Genomic DNA, 22,915 nt, shown 5'->3' with positions numbered 1-22,915 from the left:
GCTGGAGTACCGCTGTGGGGATCCCGCCCAGCCGCGAGTGGTGCGGCCCAGCGCGGCTGCCTCGTTGCCGAGCGACCTCCGCGGGGCCGCCGTGAGGGCCGGGCCGGGCCGGGCCGGGCCGCGGGGCTCCGGGAGCTCTGGGAGGGAGAACCGGGCCCTGCCGGGGCTCCGGGAGGGCTGAGAGGGAGAACCGGGCTCTGCCGGGGCTCCGGGAGCGCTGAGAGGGGGAACCGGGCTCTGCCGGGTGTCCGGGAGGGCTGAGAGGGAGAACCGGGCTCTGCCGGGGCTCCGGGAGCGCTGAGAGGGAGAACCGGGCTCTGCCGGGGCTCCGGGAGCGCTGAGAGGGGGAACCGTCTGCCGGGGCTCCGGGAGGGCTGAGAGGGAGAACCGGGCTCTGCCGGGTGTCCGGGAGCGCTGAGAGGGAGAACCGGGCTCTGCCGGGTGTCCGGGAGGGCTGAGAGGGAGAACCGGGCTCTGCCGGGGCTCCGGGAGGGCTGAGAGGGAGAACCGGGCTCTGCCGGGTGTCCGGGAGCGCTGAGAGGGGGAACCGGGCTCTGCCGGGGCTCCGGGAGGGCTGAGAGGGAGAACCGGGCTCTGCCGGGTGTCCGGGAGCGCTGAGAGGGGGAACCGGGCTCTGCCGGGGCTCCGGGAGGGCTGGGCGGCTGTGGCAGCAGGAGGTACGTGCTGTGTGTACAGCGATGCCTTTTCCAGCCTCACGCAGTTGTAATGGCTTTGCACCGCATCCTTTGGTGGGGTGAGGCGTGCGAGGAGCTCCGAGGCACGAGAAGGGATTAGAAAGCCCGAGCGCTGACAAGGAGAAGGGTCATAACCTGGTCTGAGGGCGTTTGGGGTGAGTTTTGCCATGGGCTCTCAGGATTTCACAGCTCTGTTGGCTCCACACACACACACACACACACACACACACGCACGCACGCACGCACGCACGCACACACACACACACACACACACACACACACAAAGTCGATAGACACAGCTGTCCTGGAAAATTTAAGAGTAGCAGGTATTCAGACATTCCAGGACCTTAAGGATTTGTTCTGTATTAGCCCTTTGAGCAACACGCAGTGTTATTGAAGTTGGTGAGCCGTGATGGCATCATCACTGTAAATTATGGAAAAGGGTACGCCAGGAATCCTTTGAGGAGACTTTTGTCTGCTACACCTTTTCCAACCTTGCGTTTCCGATGCGGAATGCTGACCAGGAGAAGGAGGGTGGCAGTGGTACAAATTAAAGTTGAAGAACACAAGTGGAAAAAATGTAAACCTTATCCTTATGTTTAGAAATTTTTTGGCAGTGTTTTTGTCTGAGTGTGGTTGGTTTTGCTACCTCAGAAGAAATTTACTGCAGTGCACAGTAATGCAGCTCCTCTTACAGGTTTTCTGTTGTGAGTGGAAAATTTGTGCTTGAAGTTATTGAGTGGAAAATATTATGAAGGCCACGGTCCTGGTAGCACATTATTTTGAGCTTCTTGCTTATTTATTATTTAATACTGCACAAAGCCGTAAGTCAAAACAGCAGTTTATGAGCTTGAAGCACCTCTCAAGTTGTGCCTGAAAGATCTAAAGCAGACTGGAAAACCAGACAAATACCAGAGATGAGACCATAAAATATAATGAGGGAGGTGGAATAATGCAGCTTTGAAACTGTTGAGTGGTGCCTGCTTGAGGACTGAAAATCCCAGCATGGCTTTTGAATTCAGTACTTGTTCCAAAAGTATTGTGTCTTTTTCTCCATGCAGTTCTCCAGTTCATACAAGAGTCAAGGGCTCTGTGTGCTCTATTTACAAAGATAATTTCTGGTGGATGGATCGTGTCTGGTGTCTTTATTATGTAAAATTTGCACTTGTCAGTAGAGAAGTTTATGTTCTGATAACTGCATACTTAACACAGGATCTGTAATGCCCGTGGCTTTCAGCATTTACAGTTATCTTCACTGAACTAATAACCCAGATGGTGCTATCCAAACAAAAGATTCAAATGCCAGTTTTCTTATCCCTCATATTAATATTTAAAAATCAAAAGTTAATCTGCAAGTTAACAAGTCAAACACCCAGGAGACATTGGAAGAACATCTCTGCAGAAATTAGTTCAGATGGTGGAATTAACAGAACCTCCTCTCTTCCTCTCTGCTGGGGGATAAGGAAGAGAGAGGTGTTTTACACAGACCTGAAAGGCAGGTGTCCCCAACAAGCCTTAGAACAGATGCCCAAAGTGCTAGGCCTTTCAGTGGGAGCAAGGTTTCCTGGAATCATTCTCTCCTTGTACTTAGCACACACACAGAGTAATCTACTTCAGCAGGGAAAAAGGAGCTCCCTCTCCTAAATGTTTCAAGGCAGTTTTAGGCAGCAGATGTTTCCAGTGCAAGAGAAGACATTTTGTTCATTATGTTGTTTTTGTTTGACCCCAGGCACTGAGGAATTTTAGTGCCATTGAGATCCTGTTTCTGTCCTAACATGGATCTGGTTCCATCGGCCTCCACAGACATTACTGTCTCTAGGGGGTCCTTGAAGAAAGTACCCAGTGTCTTGAGCCACCTGGTGGAGGAACCTGAAAAAAGACAAGCTGTCCCCCATCACCTGCTGGAATCAAGTAAGTTCCTGCTCTCTGACTGTTCCCAGCCTTGTGGCAATTCTGGGAAACACTTGGCTGTTATTTTTTTTGCAATTCACTGAGAAAACTCCCATCCTGTTGCTTAAACTGCAGCTTCCTGCGAGCCCAAATAATGGGGGGGGGGGGGGGGGGGGGGGTGGTAGTCAGGAAGTAAATAGTGGCTGTGCTGATCCTGGCTGACCCTAAAGTTTTGGGGTGGCTTGTTGAAGCCATGATGCCAAGAGATGAACTGGTGGCAGGATCATGGATCTGCTGGGGTAGCGGATGCTGCCATAACTTTCCATTTATAAACTCATGCCCACTTAAAAGGAGAAATAATATCTTTTTGTTCCAGTAATACATCAGTATAGCATAACTAGACTACATCAATGTAAGTACCACTCATCATGTGTGTTTCTGGTCTCTTTTTCTCTCTATTTTTTGATATATAGAGATTTATTCAGAACTTCAGAGGAGCAGGTTTGTACAGGCTGAGCCTGCTGTGTTACACTATGGAGGGTATGAAGTTGGAAAACATCACCAACAGATGCTGGTAAGTTTTGGAGTGGGGATCCCCTTGAGGCTCATAAAAGGACAGCAGAATCTGAGTGGACTGCTTGTGGTCATGAGGCCTTTGCTCTGTGGAGAGCTCTAAAAAGCAGCACTTAAATTCAGTGGCCCTGCGGTAACAAAAGAGACGAGTACCAGGCTGTGAGCATCACCCTCCTTTATACTCCCTGTTTCCCATGTCTGCATCAGTGTTAGTGATATGTGGTTTGCACATCATGAGTGAAGGATTTGGGCTTTAACTCCACAGGAGATTTGTTTTTTCAAAATGTCCTTGAACTGTCACTGTGTCTGCAAACATGTTCACTGGTGGGAAAGTTTTGAAAGCACCTCTGGTCTTTTGCCAAGAACAATTTATTCTGAGAAAGGAAATTGTATGCATCGGTTTGATTATCTTTCCTTGTGAATGGTTTGGGTATTTCCTTTTCTACTCTCTGCTCTGCCTTTGTCTGCCTTTTTTATTCATGTTTTAAGTGTGTTGAGACAGAGGTTGGGTGGTTATGGTGGCCTAGGTTCTCTGAATATAATGAAAGTAAACAAATGCAGGAGGCTTTTATAGGCTTGGCTGAACTGCCACCATCCAAAGGTTTGTTGCTAGAAAACCAAGACAGAACCACAGAGTACTATACAATTCCTGTTGTTTCAGATGTTCCTAAAAGTGGTCAATAAATTGTTTCATTATTTGTTCCTTTTGCACGTAAGAAAAACAGCACCAGAATTTGATTCAATAGTAGCATCTTTCTAGCAAGACTAACTTATTCCTTGGTTAAGAATTGTGACTTGTTTCCAAAGAATAAAGACAGGGGATATATGTTTTGCATCATTTTCTTTTGAATTCAGAGCATATTTAGTATTATTTCTACTAAAGTAAAATTGATTACGTCTTTGCTATGGAAGGTTTTACAAAAAGTACCGTTGGCATTCTTAATTGACCTCTTATATTGTAAAGTGTTTTGTGCTTTTTGTGTTCTTTTGTTCTGCAGAAGCTGATAAATATTTCTACCAATGCACTAAACCTTCACATAATACCACCCCAGACAATGTATTTTCAGATCAAATACAGCAAAACAGTAAGTGTCAGAAAATCTTCACGCTGCTCTTTGCATGCAGCACAGGTTTTATGTCATATAAGCAGCTCTTACACACCTTTTAGTTTGTTTTGGGTCATTTTCCAGCACCGGCTTGTCCCTGGTTTGTCCCTTGTGATTACTGTTGATTTTTGTCCTGATGAGTGGCGATACTACTATGACTGCATCCGAATTCACTGTGAGGTGAGGATTCATTGCAAAGTATAGCTAGAGTTGTAATGGGATGAAACAACTATTAGAGCATGATGATAATGATAAAACTTAATCTTTTAGAGACACATGGATTTATTCCCAGTAAGTCTTGACTGGAGTATTTAACTTTTAAGCATTAAACTTTTTTCTCTGTAAACATCCCAGAGCTGTAGGTAAGGTTATATAACTTATTCTGCTATTCTTTGCCAGTAGATCAGTCTTTGTGCCACACTGATGTAATTTCTTAGCTGAGCAGGCTCAGAGGAGCTCTAGAGATTTGCATAAAGTATGGAAAGATGGATACTGAAAGCAGGTAGAATAGTAACATTCTGAGGTGCAGCACAGTGATAATCCTGAAGATGTTCTATGCCCAAAGTCTTACTGGCCAAATACTAGAGAAACTTTTTACTTCCATAACAGACTGAGAAAGTTGGGACTGTTGAGCTTGGGGAAGAGAAAGTTGCATGGAGACCTCATAGCAACCTTCAAGTATCTGAAAGGGGCTACAGGGAAGCTGGAGAAGGACAGATCATGAGGAATGTAGTGATAGGACAAGGGGTAATAGGTAGAAATCAAAATACAGGAAATTTAGGTTAGATATTAGAAAGAAGTTCTTTGCTGTCAAGGTGGTGAGACACTGGAACAGTTGCCATCGGGAAATTGTGGGTGCCCCAACCCTGGCAGTGTTCAAGGCCAGGCTGGATAAGGCCTGGGTCAGCCTGGTATAGTGGGAGTGTCCCTGCCCATGGCAGTGGGGGTTGGGACTGGATGATCTTTAAGGTCCCTTCCAATCCTTAACATTCTATGATTCTATGATTTACTAATTATAAGAGATAAATATTTGCACCCTTTTGTTTGTTTGTTTGTTTGTTTGCAGGGAGATGATACCTTAGTTGTTCCCATGCATGCTTACCCTGCTATGAATATTGTAGAATTTCCATCATTTATAAATCTGTCTGATGTATCAGTTGGTCAGAGGTAAGTTAAGGACAGACATTTGTCCACATTTTGTGAGATGTGCCCAAAAACTGAAAAATCTCATTTTTCTCTATTTGTACAACTTGATGTCTTGAAAGCCTTAAGAAACTCAGCTACCATCTGGACTGAAAAATAATTCTGTATATAAACTGTTTCAGGTGCCATTCACCATAAAGTAAACACGTGCAGGCTAAACATATGTAGAGAAGGAGCTGGGTTTTTTTGCTTCTTGTATTTAAAAGTATTTAATGACCTAGACTTCATTTTACTCTGTCTATTGCATGGATGTAACACTGACTGTTCTCATGAAGTAATCAGTAACAGTTGTTAATAGGAACTGGGAAGAGGAAAAGGAGAAGGCAGGTTCTGTTTATTAGGGTCTAGTTCTGCAGTATATTGGCTATATTAGTTGAAATTATGGTGATTTTTATGAGTGTAAAGATTTGAGAGAATTCTAGGAAGTGAAAGTCTTAGCAGGTGGCTTTGTCATAGTCTGTGAGTTGAAAGTAACTCATGAATTTTACTGAAGCACAGAAATATGAATAGGCAAAGCACATATAAGAAACATGCAAAATTCTGCAGTAGAAATGAGTCCAGCATTGCAGAATAACATTTGTGTCTTTTTGTTCGTTTGTTTTTCTAATCCCCTTTAGTCTGTTAAACTTTAGTGAATTGTAACGTTGTGGCTTTCTCACAGGACTGAACATAACTCCTGACTTTCTGGGGACCTCTAGGCATGATGTGATTCTGTTATTTGCTTCCTGTTAGTACTGAAGTATACAGAACTTTCATATTCTCAGAATACAGAGAATATGTTAGAAAGAGAACAAAATATAATTTTAAATAATGAGAATTTTTTTCAACGCAGCAGGGATGCTCAAAGATACTCCTGAGGAAATTTGGAAGAATTCCTGAAGAGAAAACTTGTGGTTTCAAACCTTCATTTTTACCAGTATTTTTCAGCATTAAACTATTAAAAACTTTCTAAAAAAGGAAAGCTCTCTGAGGTAGTTGGTACTTTACAGAACCCAAGGGAATCTGGGCTCAGTCCATAGCCCATGAAGTTAATGGAAAAACTGCCTTTTACTTCCATAACTGTAGGATAAAATCTGTATTCTACCACCCACCATTCCCCTTAGGTACAGAAGGTCCATCAGGCAACAGGTGGCATATTTGGCTTGTTTTTGAGGCACTTTGGCTACTGTTCAAGCTGCACTATGCCCTAAAACAAATTTCCTGCCCAGTCTGCCATTGCATCTTCTTTGTGAACAGGCCATAGTAAGGCAGAGACAAAAGAACTTGGCTATTATTGCTTATTTCTTTAGGCATTTTAAAATGTGCTTTCCAGAGGAACACTGTGTGTAGCATGCATTCTTTGCTGATCAGCAGGGTAGGATTTCAGTCAGACAGTTGATAAAAACCAGAAACAAGCCTGTGTAAATGGATCTTGATGTGCAGGGTGATGAATGGTGGTGCACCAAAGCTTTTGTGTTTCAGTTTGGTCTGTGAAAACAGTTGCATACAAAGGCAAGAGAGGTTGAAAAGATGTGTACTAATAGTCCTCACACAACGTGCATGAGACATAAAGGGCTATTATGAAAATTAGGCCCCAGCATCGTTATTTCTACAGTGCTTAAAGTCCAGTCATTCTGATGTGCTGGAGTTTTCAATACTTTCTTTTCTCATCATCTTTCACAAGGAGGGCCATGGGCAAAGGCTGACTTCTGGTTCTGTACTCATTGCTCCAGTTTGCATTGTTTGTACTTGCTAGATACTACAGTCTGTAAGAATTTGAGGACAGACATAAATAACTTCCAAAAAGCAGATTTTTAAAATTTTTCTGTAATCAAATTCTGTATGGGTAGGAGAAAGTAATGTCCAGCATTCAAATCAAGATTCAGCTCTTATTTCCTGGGGGAATGAAAGATCTGAAATATTTTGCTGTTTTGGAACAGTGAGGAATTATGATTTTCACATTAATAAGTAACCCACCCCTCTGAATGCAGGTAATTTAGTGCATGGTATGTATAATACAATTTCTCAGCTTGTAATTGATGAACAACTGTAGTTTGATTAATTTAATTCTTCTTTTATCTCTTTTCAGTAAGGAGTATGTTATCCCATTGCAGTGCAGCTGTCCCATAGATTTTGAATTCCACATTGATATTATTCAGCCTCACAGAGCCTTCACTGTCCAGCCAACATTTGGTAGACTGACTTCTTTAAAATTCTAAATGTTAAATCTGTGTTTATGAGGTGTAGTTACTTGTGACAGTCTATTCAGTGCTGTACAGAAAAAACCTTTGCCTCTGGTAAAGTTTTTGCAGGTAAATGCAGCCAGTCATTTGCAGCCTCATGGCAAATACCAACTTGGCTGTAAGTTCCTTTAGGCAATGTCCAGCTATGACAAAAGGCAAGCTCTGACAAAATATGGGATGTTCCAAACAGTCTGTGTGGCCTTTGTCTTCCCAGAAGAGTATCTCGAAAAAAAGGGTCATCCCAGTAAAACTTAAGTCAGAAATTTTGGTAGCCTGAAAATATGGCGGAAGGCCATCTTTAAAGCACTAAAAAGTTGCAGCTCCTACTTAAAACCATTGTGCTCAGAGTAATCATAGAGTCATTTAGGTTGGGAAAGGCCCTTAATGTTTAGGGATATGAATGGTGATTAAAGTGGTTGAGAAAATAATGGAATAGGTAGTAAGGAAATAAGGTCAAGCAGAGACAGGTAATGCATCAAATCCATATGAGTCCCCTAGCTTGGAAAAGCACAGAGGAATATGTTTATAATGCTTTGTCCATGAAAGCAGAAAGTGCCAAAGACTTAAGTCTAGCAGATGCAAGTGAAGAATTTCTACATATAAACAGGCAGTCATTTTCACAGCAGTATGAAATATTATAGGCCTACAGTCAAACCTCTCAGCTATTGTAAAATATCTTCTATTATCTGGCAACAGGCATAGTTTTTGAAAGATGCTTTGAGACCTGAAATATTTTCCATGCCTCCTACCATCCTCTCAAACATTAAGTTGTTTAAAAAAGTAGCCCAGAATCAATTCCAGCATACTTAAGGGGGCTCATGTTATATGGACTCTTACTGTTTTTCTCCTCTAATCACAGGAATCATTCCAGGCAATGGAAAAGTCAAAGTAACTGTGAAGTATTCCCCATTTGAGTATGGAACAGCACAAATGGCAATGCAGTTACGGATTTTAGAGTTTCACTCAAAACCCTATGTGTGTGTATTCACAGGAACATCAACACCACATCTGGCTCTGATGTATGTGTGGCTGATTGGTCTTTTAGTATTTTTGCCCAGTTCTAAAAAATACTCATGTAATAGGATTTTATACCATTTTGCTATGATCATTTTAAGCATTGGTATCTTTGGAGACTTACAGTGCACTGATGTAATTCTACTGTTGATACATATACCTGCTTTCTTACACTCTTTGCTCAGAACATCCTTAATGTATATGAAGTGAAACAAGCAAAATAAATATAATGAGAAGTTACATATCCTTAAAGCAGTATTGAGCATCCTCAGCTTCTATCATTCCCACTCATTATTATTCTTATTGCTGAGGCCTTGCAAGATGCAGGGGGTTTTGAGCCTTTTGGGTTGTACTTAATTTTTTGGGGAAAAAATTGGACTTATTGCCACTTAGAGAGTACTTATGAAAGCAATATGTGTCCTTCTGACATCTAGAAAAGAACATTTTGATGAACAACAATGTCATCCAGAGAAAAAAGCTGTGTCTGGAAAATCCATGACGTGGCGAAGAGACCAGTTCAGCCAACTACAGTCAAAGCCTACTCCAAAACTGAAGGTGTGAAAAGATAATAATTACTTTTCTGGGCAGGAAATCTTCCATGTTTCTATTTCTTCCTATTAATTTATATCTTATAGGAAATTGAATACCAGAACCTCAGATTCCCCACAGACTTGTCAAATCCATATGCTGTGGCTAGTGTTTTGATTCAGGAACCAGGAAAATTGAAGATAAAGGACATAAAAGAAGGTAATTAAACAGCATAAACTTGGTCTTAGCATTATTTGTAGGTCTGATGAGGAACTTGGCTCCAGAATTGCTGAGGTGATGTAACTGTTGTTTCTGTGAGAAATCTCACCTTAGCTTTATGTATTAATGGGTATAGTTATCTTAATGAAGGGATTTCACAATTAAAAACCCAATCTAGACTGAGGTGTATATGGCTTTCTGATGTCCCTGCAGCCCTGTCCCAAGACAAAGAAGGGATGAAAACCAGGCAGATGAAGGACACTATATTTCAACTGAAAGTCAAACAAAATGCTCAGGAAGAGGAAGCAAATCATCTAAAGAGGTAATTATTAGTTAATCATGTTAGTTAATCATGTTAATTAACCATGTTAACAAGACTGGGATTTGCTTAACCAAGGCCTCTATGAATGATGTATGAAATATCCGCTAGTGCAGAATGGTGCCATTTCGTGTCCCAATATGTTTGTTTTAAGCCTAAGTTACTGTTGTTTTATTTAATTTTTTTTTCTCTCCTGCTAAGAGCAGACTCAGTAATAATCCATAGTAGTACCCAATGAGGTCTTTGATTGCCTATGGTTCCATTCAAAAAGAAACCTGCTCAAAATCTTGTTTGTCTAACCTTGTTCTCAGACATCTCATCTTGTGCCCTTAAGGGCAAAAGAAGATTTTGTCATGGTTGTCAGTATATTCAGGCTAAAATGAATAATGAAGTGAGAGCAGAATTACACTTGAAAGCATTCAAAAAACGTGTAGATGTAGTGCTGATATGTCCCACTGATAGATGTGGACATAGTTTAGTGGAGTGTTAGGCAGTGTTAGGTTAATGGCTGGACTTAATGATTTTTGAGATTTGTCCAACCTTACTTATTTTATGATTCTGTTGTACATCAAATGGTGCGAAGCAGAACGTAGTTGGGTCTGTAAGCACATCGTGGTTTCATTTGAAATCCACAGATCATCTCATGCACTGAATGTCATGGACACATAGGCACCTCAGGAAGAGGAGAGTAAGTCTGTTAGCCTTTGAATAAAGCAAACTGTGCATTAAGTAAAGCATTTTTCTTGTCTCCACTGCAAATGCAGGCAAGTTCATAAGGGAAGTGATCCAATCTCTGTGGAGTTTAAAAAAGAGATTATTGAAAGCCGACGAAGGGAAGAAGAGCAATACAAGGTTAATCTTTGATGTTTTTTCTGTAAATTTGAAATCAAACTTATACTTTCAGATTATGCAGTGCACTAGTGAATTGTATCAAGCTCTCTACATGTTCAGTTTTTCTTTGTTAATCAATGCAAACCTGTGCTAATTGTGCTTTTTACTGCAGTCATATCTTTATTGTGCCTGTGCATCACTGTTTCAGGGATGGTTTTATCTTTAAGGCAGACAGAGAGAAGGGTAAGGTATTACCAGAAGTATAACAATATTTGCCCACCTAGCAGATTTGCACCCAGCCACCCAGTCTCTGATCAGAGTGCCACATTCCAGCATAATCCTGTCAGCACCAAGACCACATCCAAACTTCTGTTTGTGTTGTACCTCTGAGGAGCTGCTGTTCTGAATGGCTCACATTCAAAGAGCTAGATCCAGTCAGTACTCCCACACAGAGCCGTGGGGAGATAATTCATCAGGTTGTACTTCTGCATCTTCACCCTCTCTCTCTTTGGTTTCTTCCAGTCACTACAGACTATGGGTCCTCTTCCACAGAGGTGACACAAGCAATAAGCAATACTTGGTGGCAGGAAATATTTTTCTTTGTGTGGTACAGCCCTCAGGGACAGGTGGAGCCTGTCCCTCTTACCCTGCTTCCTGGGTATTCGAGTAGCTTCTGACATCCCACTGACTTCCAACTGGTTGTGGGAGTGAAATTATTTATACATAGGATAAAGGCTTGATTTATACACTGAATTAGGCAATATAAAACATTATATTTAATACTAAAAAGGAAATTAGTAAAAAAGGGATCTAAATTGTGAGATTGGTGTATCACTGAATTAGATGTATGTTAACTTTGTTTAGAAGCTTCTATTTCCTTACCTGCTGATTCTGGCTATGCAAAGCAAACCATGTTGCATTAGGACAGAGATTTGATTGAAACTCAGACCTGAAAATACTTTTTTTAACTTTGTTTGACTTGCTTAAGGGTTGCAATAATCACTCCCTAGAAGATAATGAAGTCTGTGTTTTGTGAAACACCTCCATAATGTTACATTGTGAGTTTCACTAATTATAATGGAGGAAAGAATTCCCTGGATGCTTTGTGCTAATGTGCTTCTTCTTCAAATTAGATCCAAAGAGGAGAACCTGTCATAGAACAGGAGTTCCAAAGGGATGAAATAGAAGTCTCCTTTAGACGTGTTACCCGGCATGTTGACCAGGTTTGTTCATATGTTTTTATAGCCTGCTATGTGCATGCTATATTTTCACCTCCCAAGCTAAGAAACAGCCATAGATGTTTGACATTGAATACTTTTCCTCCTGATATTCCTACTTCTGTATCAGTGCCTTATTTCCCATTTTACTTTTAGCTGGGGCAGGCACCATGCTGCATGCACAACTGATCTTCTAATGTTCTAATCTAGTATGAGAGTCAAGTGGAGATCTGCAGTCCTAACCTGAGATTTATATTGCTTGTTTCTGAAAGATCTCTCAGGAGAAGCTTTGTCATGCCTCATTGTAAGGTTAAGCATATCACAAGGTGTGCAGCCTCTGCCTGCAGGTTAGATTGACAGGAACCTTTCTGGTACTTAGATTTTTTTTGCCCTTCTCTGTGGCATCTTTCACCCTTCCTTGGGTATGTGCTATTGTTGGAGAAAGGTTTTGCTGAGCGCCTGGTTTGAGTCCTTACAGCTATTCCAACTTCGTGTCTGTGCAAGATGAAGTATGCATTTGGTAGAGCCCCTGTCCATTCTGTCTGCTGTCCAACCGCCCATAGAGTGCACTTAAGTTGTAGTCTGTGTTGGTCATTTGTGTGGATGCAGACCATGCCATCTTATCTCTGCATTTCCCATACTACATCTGCTAGTACTTGGTGATTACCTCCCATTAAGCCCTGCAGTGAAGGCTTCTGGTTAAATGCCAATGCTGCAAATATTTTCACTGGACTTAATTTCAGTATTTAGAAGTAACATATGGATTCAGGCCAAGGAATGGCTTGGGATGGAGAAAAGTTCTCCCTTATCTAGTTGTAAAAAGGGTTGTCCTTTTTCTTTTCTGTTTCCTTTCTTAAAAATGCACTGTGCAGCAACCAAGTGCCCATCCCACATTCGACTTGCTCCATAATGACCCTTGGGACAGCAGAAAGAGGATGCTCAGGAAATTCCAACAAGCAGCATACAAGGTAAAGCAAACAACCAGAATACAGTGTGATGGCATGACACCTGGGAAACAGTACAAAAGAACGTGCAACCAGCACATGAGGAGTGTTCACAGCCAGCTAGGGATTTGGTAGTTTGGTAAATATGCCCCTACCTCACCAGGAAATAAGGATCTGGAGTAAGTTTTGTATTCAGCTGGTCTTTCATATTGGAATTGATACTAAACAAATGCAGATAAATTCAGATTTTTTTTTAAACTAAAGAATACTTTTGTACAAAAAAGATTTGAAAATGCATATAAAATATTGCACCAGTACAAGAAAGACTTTAATAAACTGGAGTGAGTTTATTTGAGTAGAGCCACCAAGGGCTTAGAGCACTCACTCTGTAAGGAGACACTTAATCTGGAGAGGGAAAGTAGAGGGAGAGAGCCATACCTTCACACTCCTCTGACGTTACTGATGATGGAGGATCTTTGCAATGGTACATGATGGAAACATGGGAAACAACAGGTATAAATTTAAATAAGGGAGGTATAGACCTGGAAGAAAAAGACTAATCAGTAAAATCACTTATTTCTTTTGGTTTAAATATTATCTTGCATGTCCACTGCTCTTTCCCCAATAAATCTTAATGTAGTAAGCAAGATGGAAACGTCCTGCTCTTCTAGTGTCCAGTTGGATATTCTTCAATCTATTCACAATATTGAGATCTTGAAATTAAATTCTCTTTTCTGTATTGCACAAATAAGGAAGTAACTAAATAGCCCCATGTGGTATTAAAACCTTGTATTCTTCATTTTTACCCTGTGGAGTTTGGGCAAAACACAGTGCAGGTTGCTGTTTACTCTCCTCATTCTCAGAGCCACAAATATTCATATGGCCCTGGTTAACTGACTGTTCACCCTCTCTTTAATCTGTATATGCCAGTAAACACAGCTGAAGGATTAAGACCTAGCCAAAAAGTTTGATTAATGTGTAAGACTAAATTAAGGTTTTAACTGTATTTATTGTGTAATGTCATTCTAGAATTGAGATCCTCTCTACATCTTTCCTTCTCATTTTCTCCTGAACAGAAAACTATATTAAAAATTCTTAAATAGAGATGTCTGAGTGAGCTCTGGAGAATAAATACAGGTATAACACATACACTGTATTTCTATGGCTGTAAATCTTAGGGTGTTCAACCTAAATTTAAAAATCATTCTCTCAGATTTTGGTTCAGATTCGTCTAAATCGTTTATTGCTTCTGTTCCGTGGACTGACCAGGGAGGCTGGAGGTCTGGAGGAGGGCTCTGTGTCTGGTAAGGATTAGAAAAACAAGTTGATATTTTGGCCATGGGCTATGATAATTCAGGTTCTGCTGCAGTGTGTCAGGTTCATTACATATAAACTTAAAGACAGAGTCTTTATAAAGGAGTCTTCCAGAATAAAATAGAAGTGTAACAAGGTAGAATTATAGAGTGATTTGGATTGGATGGCCTTTAAAAGGCCATCCAGTCCAACCTCCCTGCAATGAGCAGAGACCTAGATCTTCACCTAGATCAGGTTGCTCAGAGCCTTGTCCAACCTGTCCTTGAATGTTTTCAGGGATGGGGCATTCCCTACCTCCTTGGGCAACTTGTTCCAGTGTTTTACCATCCTTGTTGCAAAAAAATTTCTTCTTTACATCTAGTCTGAAACTACCTTATTTTAGTTCAAAACCATTACTCCGTGTCCTATGGCAACAGGCCCTGCTAAAAGGTGGAAATGGCTGTAGTCAAACTACATCTGTTTTTCAAACACAGTATTTACCAGATTTTAAAAATGTGATTAACTATTCTTAGGAACCATGCAGCTTATCTATGTAATAACAGGGCAGAAGCTGTGGATACATCATTGGAACTGTTCAAGGCAAGGTTGGATGGGACTTTGGGCAACCTGGTGTAGTGATAGATGTCCCTGCCCCTGGCAGAAGGGTTGGACTAGGTGATCTTTAAAGGTCCCTTCTAACCCAGCCATTCTGTGGTTGTACATATAGGCCTGAGGAACAATGAAAGGGCAGATGGGACTGTATGAGAAACAGGGAGATGAACAGATCTGGGGGAGCCCAAGAGGTGAGAGACACAGGATGAGAGGAGGAGCTTATTGCAGGGGCAATGGAAGGGGGAAAGACACCTGAATGTGGTGAAGTCTGAACTCAGTGAAATGACACAGTAGGAACCATGAGGCACATTGCCAGGTTGCCAGTACTGGGTTGAGTTTTTGTCCTCATTGTTTTCTCATAGAAGTGCTTTTAATCAATCACTTTTTTATCACACTGAAATGAAAATGGTGGTCTGGAAAAGTGACTTGTTATTTAAGATCATAGAAGAAAACTGGCTTTGGATGGGAGTCACAGTTGGATATATGGGAGACAGAGAAGAATTTGGATCTCTTATTTCCCAGTCCCTTGTAGACACACAGTTTGACAGCTCCTGAGACACACTTGTCGGTGATTGAATCCCAGACCCGGACCGGCAGGGAATCTAAATCGTTTGTTCGAAGGAATGAGCTGGTTTTATCCTCTTTTCTAAGGCACAGTATTTCCATATATGGCAATCTTCACTATGTGACCTATCCCGTGTTGCCACTCAGCACCACTTTCTCAATGTCCTTTTGTGGGGTGCTCGCTGCTGTTCACTCCTCTGTCAGCTCCTGGCAGGCTCCTCTCAGTGGGGCTCTGCCGTGTGACACCTCCTCCCCCCAGGGCCCGGTGGAGACGAGCCTGTGTGTGCTGCCATGTGCTCCTTTGTGCTGCCATGTGCCTCTGCAGGCAGGTGTAACAGCTCACAACACAGTTCTACCTTACAGTTCCCCATAACACTGTTCCATCTCAGGCCTTTTCCTGCTTCTGCAGATAGGCACTTTTAATTCCCAGGATGCAGAAGATGCAGAAATATTACAAATAGAAGGTGTAATGACATCTAGTGTAAGAAAGGCCTCTGACTTCTTTCAGCCTTGATGAGAACTGTGCTGGAAAGAGTGGGTTGTAATGTCTTTTTAGGAAAGGGGAAATTAAATCTGTCTGCTATTCAAGGTGTTGTGCTCATGTCTTGTAGATGAGACATTTAAAGTCATTAGGAAGTATTAACTTAATTTTTATATTAAAATTACTAGACATCCTGGTTTAGGAAAATGTTAAATACATTTTGTGACTTGATTCCATTTCTGAAACAGTGCATTAAGATATATTACAAAATCTTAATATTTGCTTTGCAATCATGACAGAAAGAAGGAGTTTCAGCAAACCAGAAAAGAGTGAAGAACATAAGGGCTTTTCTTCCAGCATATCTGAAGATCGTATATTGCCTTTTGAATTCCCCTTTTACAGTTCGCATGAACTACACAGTTATTTGGTAGGTACAGTAACTAAAATGTTAGTCAGCAGTCTAGATAGAATTTTGTTGAAGACATTGGCTCCAGGGTTGGTAGTCCCTCTATTAAAATTTCACAATGTGGCTGGTGTTCTGGGCTTCTAACAAATTAATTCAGGACTTCAGATTTACTGAGGGTTCTGTTGAAAACAGTAAAAAAATCTTTTCATTCTCCTAATTGTATCCAAAAATTGTGAGCAATACATTAATGTTCAGAGCTGATTAGCATCCATTCTTCAGAAAAAAAGAAAGAAAGAAAAAAACTGAAATGCCAAAGTCCAAGAAAGAACAGCAGAAATATCAAACTATGTAAAATAAATATTTGCATAATTATTTCCGTATGTTTTCAATTAGCTGTACTCATGGATTGCTGCCAATACAAAACAAAATGCCATCCATATTACTGGTTTTAAATACTGTTCTGTTTCAGGCACCTGATGCTCTTGGCCTAGTTCCTATTGAATCTGTAGATGTGAAAGTCAGACACATTCTTCCTTTTTACGACTTGAAGGTGAGTCAGTACAGCTCCCTCATGTTTCTCTTACCTGTCCAGTTAAGCGTTTTCAGCCTGATTCAGTGGCCTCTGTGCAGCCCAGTAAAAATGTTACCTTAATAAGGCTGTATGATTAGCATGCTTTCATTAAAACCAAATCTCACCAGTTCCTATAAGTAACCAGCTTACAGCCAGCAATAGTCCCCTCTCTCCAGACAGAGGTGAATCACCTCAGCTGAAATTATTGTATCTCAAACATCAAAGTCCTGGTGAACTATGGCTTCTCAGAGTTTTGGTTTTATACTGTGTTCTGCAGTAATGTTCCAAGTGTCTTTTACCATGGAGATGTGATGTGTCCATGATAAAGCCAAATGTTCCATTCCATTTATGAGTTAACAGAAAGTGATTATTGTCATTTCCTGCAGCACATCTTTCTCCTTTGAATTTAGGTTCCTCAGCATTGCAACATTATGAAGTATCAGCCATTTTGTACACACTATGCAGCTACAAGTTACAAACCTGTAAAACTTTCTCGACCACTGAGGCAGGGAGCCCAGGTAACAAAGTCACTCCTAATGCTACATTTCTACAATTATTTGATTAATTTTACCTCGGCATTTTATACCAAAAGATTTACTACACTCTGAAAACCTTTGATGTCTGTGTTTTTTAAGGATGAATTGATTCAAGTAGTTCCTTCTCCTGAGAAGCAGCTCTCTCAGAGGACAGATTTTCACAAAGAAGCAGCAGAAGGGGATATCAGCCTCTTAAACTTGGTTCCTCCCCAAGCTTTAGTCCACCCACCAGAGAGCAACCCACTTCGCATTTTTGTAAGTACGAGTTGACTTCCATGAAGAACCTAAGAAAGGAGCAGAGTGTGCTTGTTTCAGCAGAAGCCTGATGTGGAATTTGTGGGCAGTTTTCTTACTCAGATTGGTTATAAAACTATCTAGAGTGAGAGTAATCCTTCATGGTGCAAGTTCTGGTGGATAGGAGTCACAGAGCTCAATCCCACTGAGAGGGGCGCCATTTCAGTTTAGGGTGTGTTTTGATCAGTTTAGGGGAGGGATGATAAGACAAAATTCCAGTGAAAGCAGAGAACTGGAGACCCTTTCAGTCTGACACTCCACAAATGATCAGTGATCACAGGATTTCTGGGAACACTGTGGGACCCCTCCCTGCTTCTCCATTTGTTTCCCTATTTGGATGTTAGAGGAAAAGCCATGATCCTGGCATCTCAGTCCTTCTGTAACCTCACACTCTTGCCCGGGTCGGTAGGACAGGTGCAGTCTTTCCCTGCTGTTCAGCTGGGGGACTACAGTTCTGCCTAATCCTTGGGTGAACGGAGAAAAGTGAAATCAAACTCTGCTCGCATTGCATCCTGCTGCCTTACAGTTTCTAAGAGTTCTCAGAGCATCCCAAACCACATTTCCAAGTTATTAGGCACAGAGATTCAAGAAATCACCACCAGTTGCATGGGAGGGTTTTCTGTTACTGTTGTCATGTAGACTGTGCTACTTGGCACCAGCTGCAAGAGATATTTCCCACACACTGCAGCACAGCCCAGAGGTCCCCGAGGTGCCTCTGAGCAGGCAGAGACAGCTGTAGGGCTCAGAGCAGTGCTGTGCATGGGCACAGGCAGATCTCCCAGCCAGCATGGCACTGGGCCTGGCTTGGGTGGCTCTGTCTCCCAGCACTTCTTAGCTGCAAGGGGCCAGAGCCCACTGTGCTAGTCTGGTGATCTTGGCATAATATCTGTGAGGTAGACTTGTCCCACCTGCACGCAGCCAGGACTCCAGTGGACTTGCTGATGAGATCCTCTGTGCATCTCTTTCATCCCTCTGTCATATCAGTGTAAAAGCCAGGCACAGCTTGATCCACACTACCCAGCTTTGGGTTTTATCCAGAAACAGATGCTAGTGCAGGGAAATTGATGGCAAAATGTTCATTAGCTTCCATCACAGCGAGCCCAGTTTCCCTTCTTGGATTCTGAACTGTTCAGAGAATCAGCAATGGATTTCAGAGTAATTAGGCAATAGTTTTTTCTTCCAGACTTGGAGACAACAGCTAAATTGCTGTATTTTAGACAGTAGGGATCACATATAAATCAGACAAGATTGTAGGATGAGGGGAAGAGACAGAAAATGAAGGATCACACCAAACAGAACAGTCACAGTGAGACAAAGCTGTTCATCTGGGGAGACTACCTTAATTGAAAGAACTGAATTTTCACTAATTTTATTTGTTATGATGCTCAGAACAATTTATTAAAATTATCTCTTCATTGTTTTTAGAACCCCACTCCAGGATTAGTTCCATTTTTACTTCCTTTGGCCTATTGTGAATCAAATATTGAATATCATCTTTGTCCTCATCCAAAATATACCCTTACCAAGGAATGCCCCAAAGGATCCAGTATTCCAGTCACACAAAAGAAATTTCTGGATCACAAGGTATGGCCTTTTGGGTTTGTTGTATGAGTACCTGCCTTAGGTATGTTCTTGCTGAGAACTGGCTCTAAGGAATCAAAATGGAAGGTGGAGACATTCTAGATAGAAGATATTTTCAAATATAAATTATGCCTGCACCTAAATAGTCAGTACATGGGTCAGAATAACTAGTTCTGCTTAGGCTTTATCCACGTCTCTTATTTATGCCTGAGTGGTTTTTTGCTCTTTCCATATGTTCAGTGTTGTATTTTCACTTCCTTACAGTGATGGAAGGCTCTGAAATATTCAGCTCCCCAAATTCAATTCTCAGACACGATGCTCTGTCCTGCAAACCTCTCTCCCCACTGCATTATGTATTAGAGGTCTGATTGTTGTAGCACTTGTCATTTCAGGAAGTGATTTGTGGAGTAATGGAATGGAGAAAATTCTCACCATTGGAATATTCCACTTTTTCTAACGTTCCCACATTGACAAATACAATACCTAGGTAAGAAAGAATTTGAATATACAATGCCTCTACCCTGCACTAGTTTCAGCTGCCTGTAACTATATTGATCCATCACTAGTCCCACAAATCAAGGTGGCCCTACAGGTGGAATTAATTGCTGCTCAGAAATCCAAAACCAGCAGAAAAACCTCCTACTGGACTCCTAGAAGGGTAGATTAAGAGCAGTATCATTAGAAGAAATGGCTAGCCCAGGAAGTAGAATTCCAGTCTGGGCTTTCGATAACATCTCTCCTGAAAGCTTGTTGACTCAGTCCTAGAAGACCCCCAGGAGGTGCAAACTCTGTCTGCCTGTAAAACCTTTAACTTACAGACACTTGCACCCAGTGGTAGCCAGCATCTCTCAGGCTCACATTCCCTCATATCACAGCAGTTTCTGGTGCACCCAGATTTTCTGCAAATATTTAAAAGTACATCATCTTCATTGTAACTGCAACTGCTGTGGGGCTTTAAAATACAAAAATACCATTAGTATTAATATATTAAACTGGTACCATTTCCATCACAGGGATCCTTACAGTTTAGATATGCTTCCAAGAGATGTACCACCAGTGCTGTCTGACTTACCTGAGAGAGACAAGGAGAACATAATTGATCAGTAAGTTTCTCCTCTATTCTGTATATGGTGTGATTGACTGTGTCTAAACCAGTCCCAAGATGTATGGATTTGTCAAAACCTGTCCCAAGAGATCCTCAAAGGCAAAAGCACAAAGTCCCTCTTACATAAAACATACTTTTGTTATTGTTGGCTAAAAAAAAATACTTTCAAAAGGACAAAAACAAACTGTTCATCATCTTACTAATTTTTAGTGAGACAGATGAAGCTGAGTTCAACATGATTCTTACTTCAGAGATGGTGCGAGCTGAATTTCCACAGATTGGGGAGGCACTTTCAGAAGAAGATGAAGAAGAATCAGCAAAAAAAGCAAGGTAGGTATAATTTGAAATTAGGAGAGAGGAATGGAAAGGAATCTGAAGTCAGCATTGTTGTGATAAGAAGCAACGAAGAGTCCTCAGGCAGGTGCAAAAGGGAGCTCATTTATTGCAGAAACCAGGCCTTTTTAAGCAATTAGGCTTTTATCAGCTTCATACTTTTAAAATACAACAAACATAATTTAACCAACTACCATAAACCACGACGTAAACACATGATGTTTATATAATTTGTTTTCTATAGTTACGTAACTTGTTTTCCACCTCTCTTCCAGCTGAGTCATTACCCAGAATCCTTTTCTACTTAGCCAAAGTAACAGGAATAGGCCATGATTTTACAAAGGCAACAAGGCCTTCATTTTATAGGGTTTTACCTATGCCCAACAAAGCATCCCTTTCAGAATTGCATAGAAAGTCATACTGAGATGCTTTAGGGGCTCTATCACAAGTGGGATGCAGATCTAGTACTTTGAGCAAATTTGCACTGCAAATTCAGTCTCTGCATTTTACTTCAGAAAGCAGCTGTGAACATGACACATTGGCTTTGTTTGTATCAGTATGATCTAACACTTGAGGCAGTCTGCTTGCTTTCTCAAGAGATATTCAACATTCTTGGACCAGTGACTTTTGCTTTTCAGTGACCTTTTTGGTTAGGTGTTTATTAAAGCTTGCAGAGGAAAGGGCCCTTAGAATTTCCCCCTGGCATGGTGCTTTTTTCTCTGGCTTTTCCTAGGAGTGTTTCACATTTGCTCTGTCTGAGCTTCACCCTCCCTGAGCACACATTGCAGCCGGCAGTGTGGGTGATGAGTGACTGCAGAGCAGCACAGGTGAAAGTGCTGAGTTCTAACCTTCAGTTTTCACAGTCCTTGTGGGACTTGGAGCAAGTGAATTCATTTCTGTCCAACAGTTGTCCCCTCTTTAAAGTGGCCATGATGTGCTTTAGATACCAGGATGTGCAAGATAACCTGAAACTTTCAGAGCTGTCAAGAGATTTGAATGTCTGCTTTACTTTTAGAGGGGAATAATTTGATTGGCATTGAAATCCCATTCAGCCATTAAACTTTAAAACAGTATTGTGAGGTCTCTGACAAAACACTGATTGCTGTCTTGTGAATACTACAGCACTGATTGAAAAGAATTTGCTGTAAAAATGTAGATGTGTCACACTCAGTGCTGTTTTTTACATTTTATGACACTGCTTGTCAGAACGTGGGGATTTGGGTCAGCTTGTGTAACTAAAGAGTGACCTTCCTCCTCCACAGCAATACAGTGCAGGGTGGTGCCTTTCTTGGGTGAGTGGTTTTATAACCATAAGTGTCTTTCTTTTTTAAATCTTAAATATCTGTTTCAGAAAAAAAATGAAAATAGTTTTCAGTTTTAGACAACTCCGGGTATTGATATTTACTTGTTGAAATCTTCCCTATTATTTTGGGTTTGTAAAGAGAGGAGCAAAAATTTATTAGCAAACACTGAAGTCCCAATCCTTTATGTTGTCACTGAAAGGTTCTTTGTTGTTGTTGAGGGGGTGGTATTTCACTAGATGACAGAGAACATACTGCTCCTCTACAGAAGTTTCAGCGTTTTTATCCTTAAGGCAAACCAGGTTTTCATGTGGCTACTCTTGTTCTGGCAATCACATCCTGTGTTCCTACAGGGATAAAATGTAAAACTCAGTCAGTCTGTGTTTACCTGTCAGATGGTTAACTTTCCTAACTGGCCAAACCAACACTTAAGTGTTCTTTCTGCAGTTTCACTACTTCTCTAGTTCTGCATAAGTAATGGAATACCCTCTGTGTTCATTATGAAAAAAGAAATCGCGAGTGCCTCTTTGGATTTTGTCAGCATTCCCAAGTAGTTTCCCTGTTTATTATAAATACAAATGATGCTTTAAATTTCTTGCAGAGACACACGCAATGGTCCAGGTGGACATTCTCAACCCCAAAACAATGAGCTTGGAGAGAGAGTTCGAAAACATCTGGAGACATTGAAGCTGAAAGCACTTAATAAAAGCCTTATTCTGGGATAAGAGTAATTTTACAAAGTCCATGGCCTGGCCCTGCTTATCCTGTTAATGTATGAGGCCATCTCTGTCCCAGCTACATTTACTTTTGTCCACTGAGGTTAGCAACTTCTTACACAGTAAGAAGAGAACCACCAGTAATGCTGCCTACCAGTAATGCCGGCTCTGTCAAGGACTCTCACTGTGCCCACTACCCGAAACACAATAATTATTCCAGTCAGAAACCTCAGCCTTGCACCTGCTTATTTTGTTGTGGTGTGAAGGACCAGAAAACCTCAGTACTACCATGTAAATAGTTTGGTAATTAATTTACAGCCCACTGTTGTCAAATAAAATGTGAAAAGACCTTGTGACCAAA

General features: G+C 41.3%; 1 protein-coding gene across 4 annotated transcripts; it reads left to right on the top strand.

Annotated features, from left to right (window-relative positions):
- The first annotated feature begins 55 nt into the window (after nucleotides 1-55).
- CFAP221 (cilia and flagella associated protein 221) lies at nucleotides 56-22,915 on the top strand. 4 transcript variants are annotated; one of them, XM_069021175.1, is made up of 25 exons: nucleotides 56-91; nucleotides 712-850; nucleotides 2,425-2,606; nucleotides 3,059-3,159; nucleotides 4,157-4,243; nucleotides 4,349-4,444; nucleotides 5,331-5,431; nucleotides 7,536-7,639; nucleotides 8,549-8,708; nucleotides 9,138-9,258; nucleotides 9,339-9,450; nucleotides 9,664-9,772; nucleotides 10,534-10,621; nucleotides 11,734-11,823; nucleotides 12,690-12,785; nucleotides 13,975-14,065; nucleotides 16,011-16,138; nucleotides 16,587-16,667; nucleotides 17,099-17,206; nucleotides 17,324-17,479; nucleotides 18,944-19,102; nucleotides 19,492-19,586; nucleotides 20,113-20,202; nucleotides 20,415-20,534; nucleotides 22,440-22,915. In XM_069021175.1, the coding sequence occupies exons 3-25, from the start codon at nucleotides 2,471-2,473 to the stop codon at nucleotides 22,561-22,563; spliced, it is 2,553 nt and encodes an 850-aa protein (XP_068877276.1). In that variant the 5' UTR covers nucleotides 56-91; nucleotides 712-850; nucleotides 2,425-2,470; the 3' UTR covers nucleotides 22,564-22,915. The 4 variants fall into 4 exon arrangements, with proteins under 4 accessions (XP_068877276.1, XP_068877275.1, XP_068877277.1 ...); XM_069021174.1 differs by lacking the exon at nucleotides 56-91 and having other exon boundaries at nucleotides 107-850; XM_069021176.1 differs by lacking the exons at nucleotides 56-91; nucleotides 4,349-4,444 and having other exon boundaries at nucleotides 107-850.

This window comes from Aphelocoma coerulescens, chromosome 7 (genome assembly GCF_041296385.1).
Source record: "Aphelocoma coerulescens isolate FSJ_1873_10779 chromosome 7, UR_Acoe_1.0, whole genome shotgun sequence".
NCBI lineage: Eukaryota > Metazoa > Chordata > Aves > Passeriformes > Corvidae > Aphelocoma > Aphelocoma coerulescens.
Note: the sequence above shows the minus strand (reverse complement) of the source record. Positions and strands in the feature narration are given on the sequence as shown.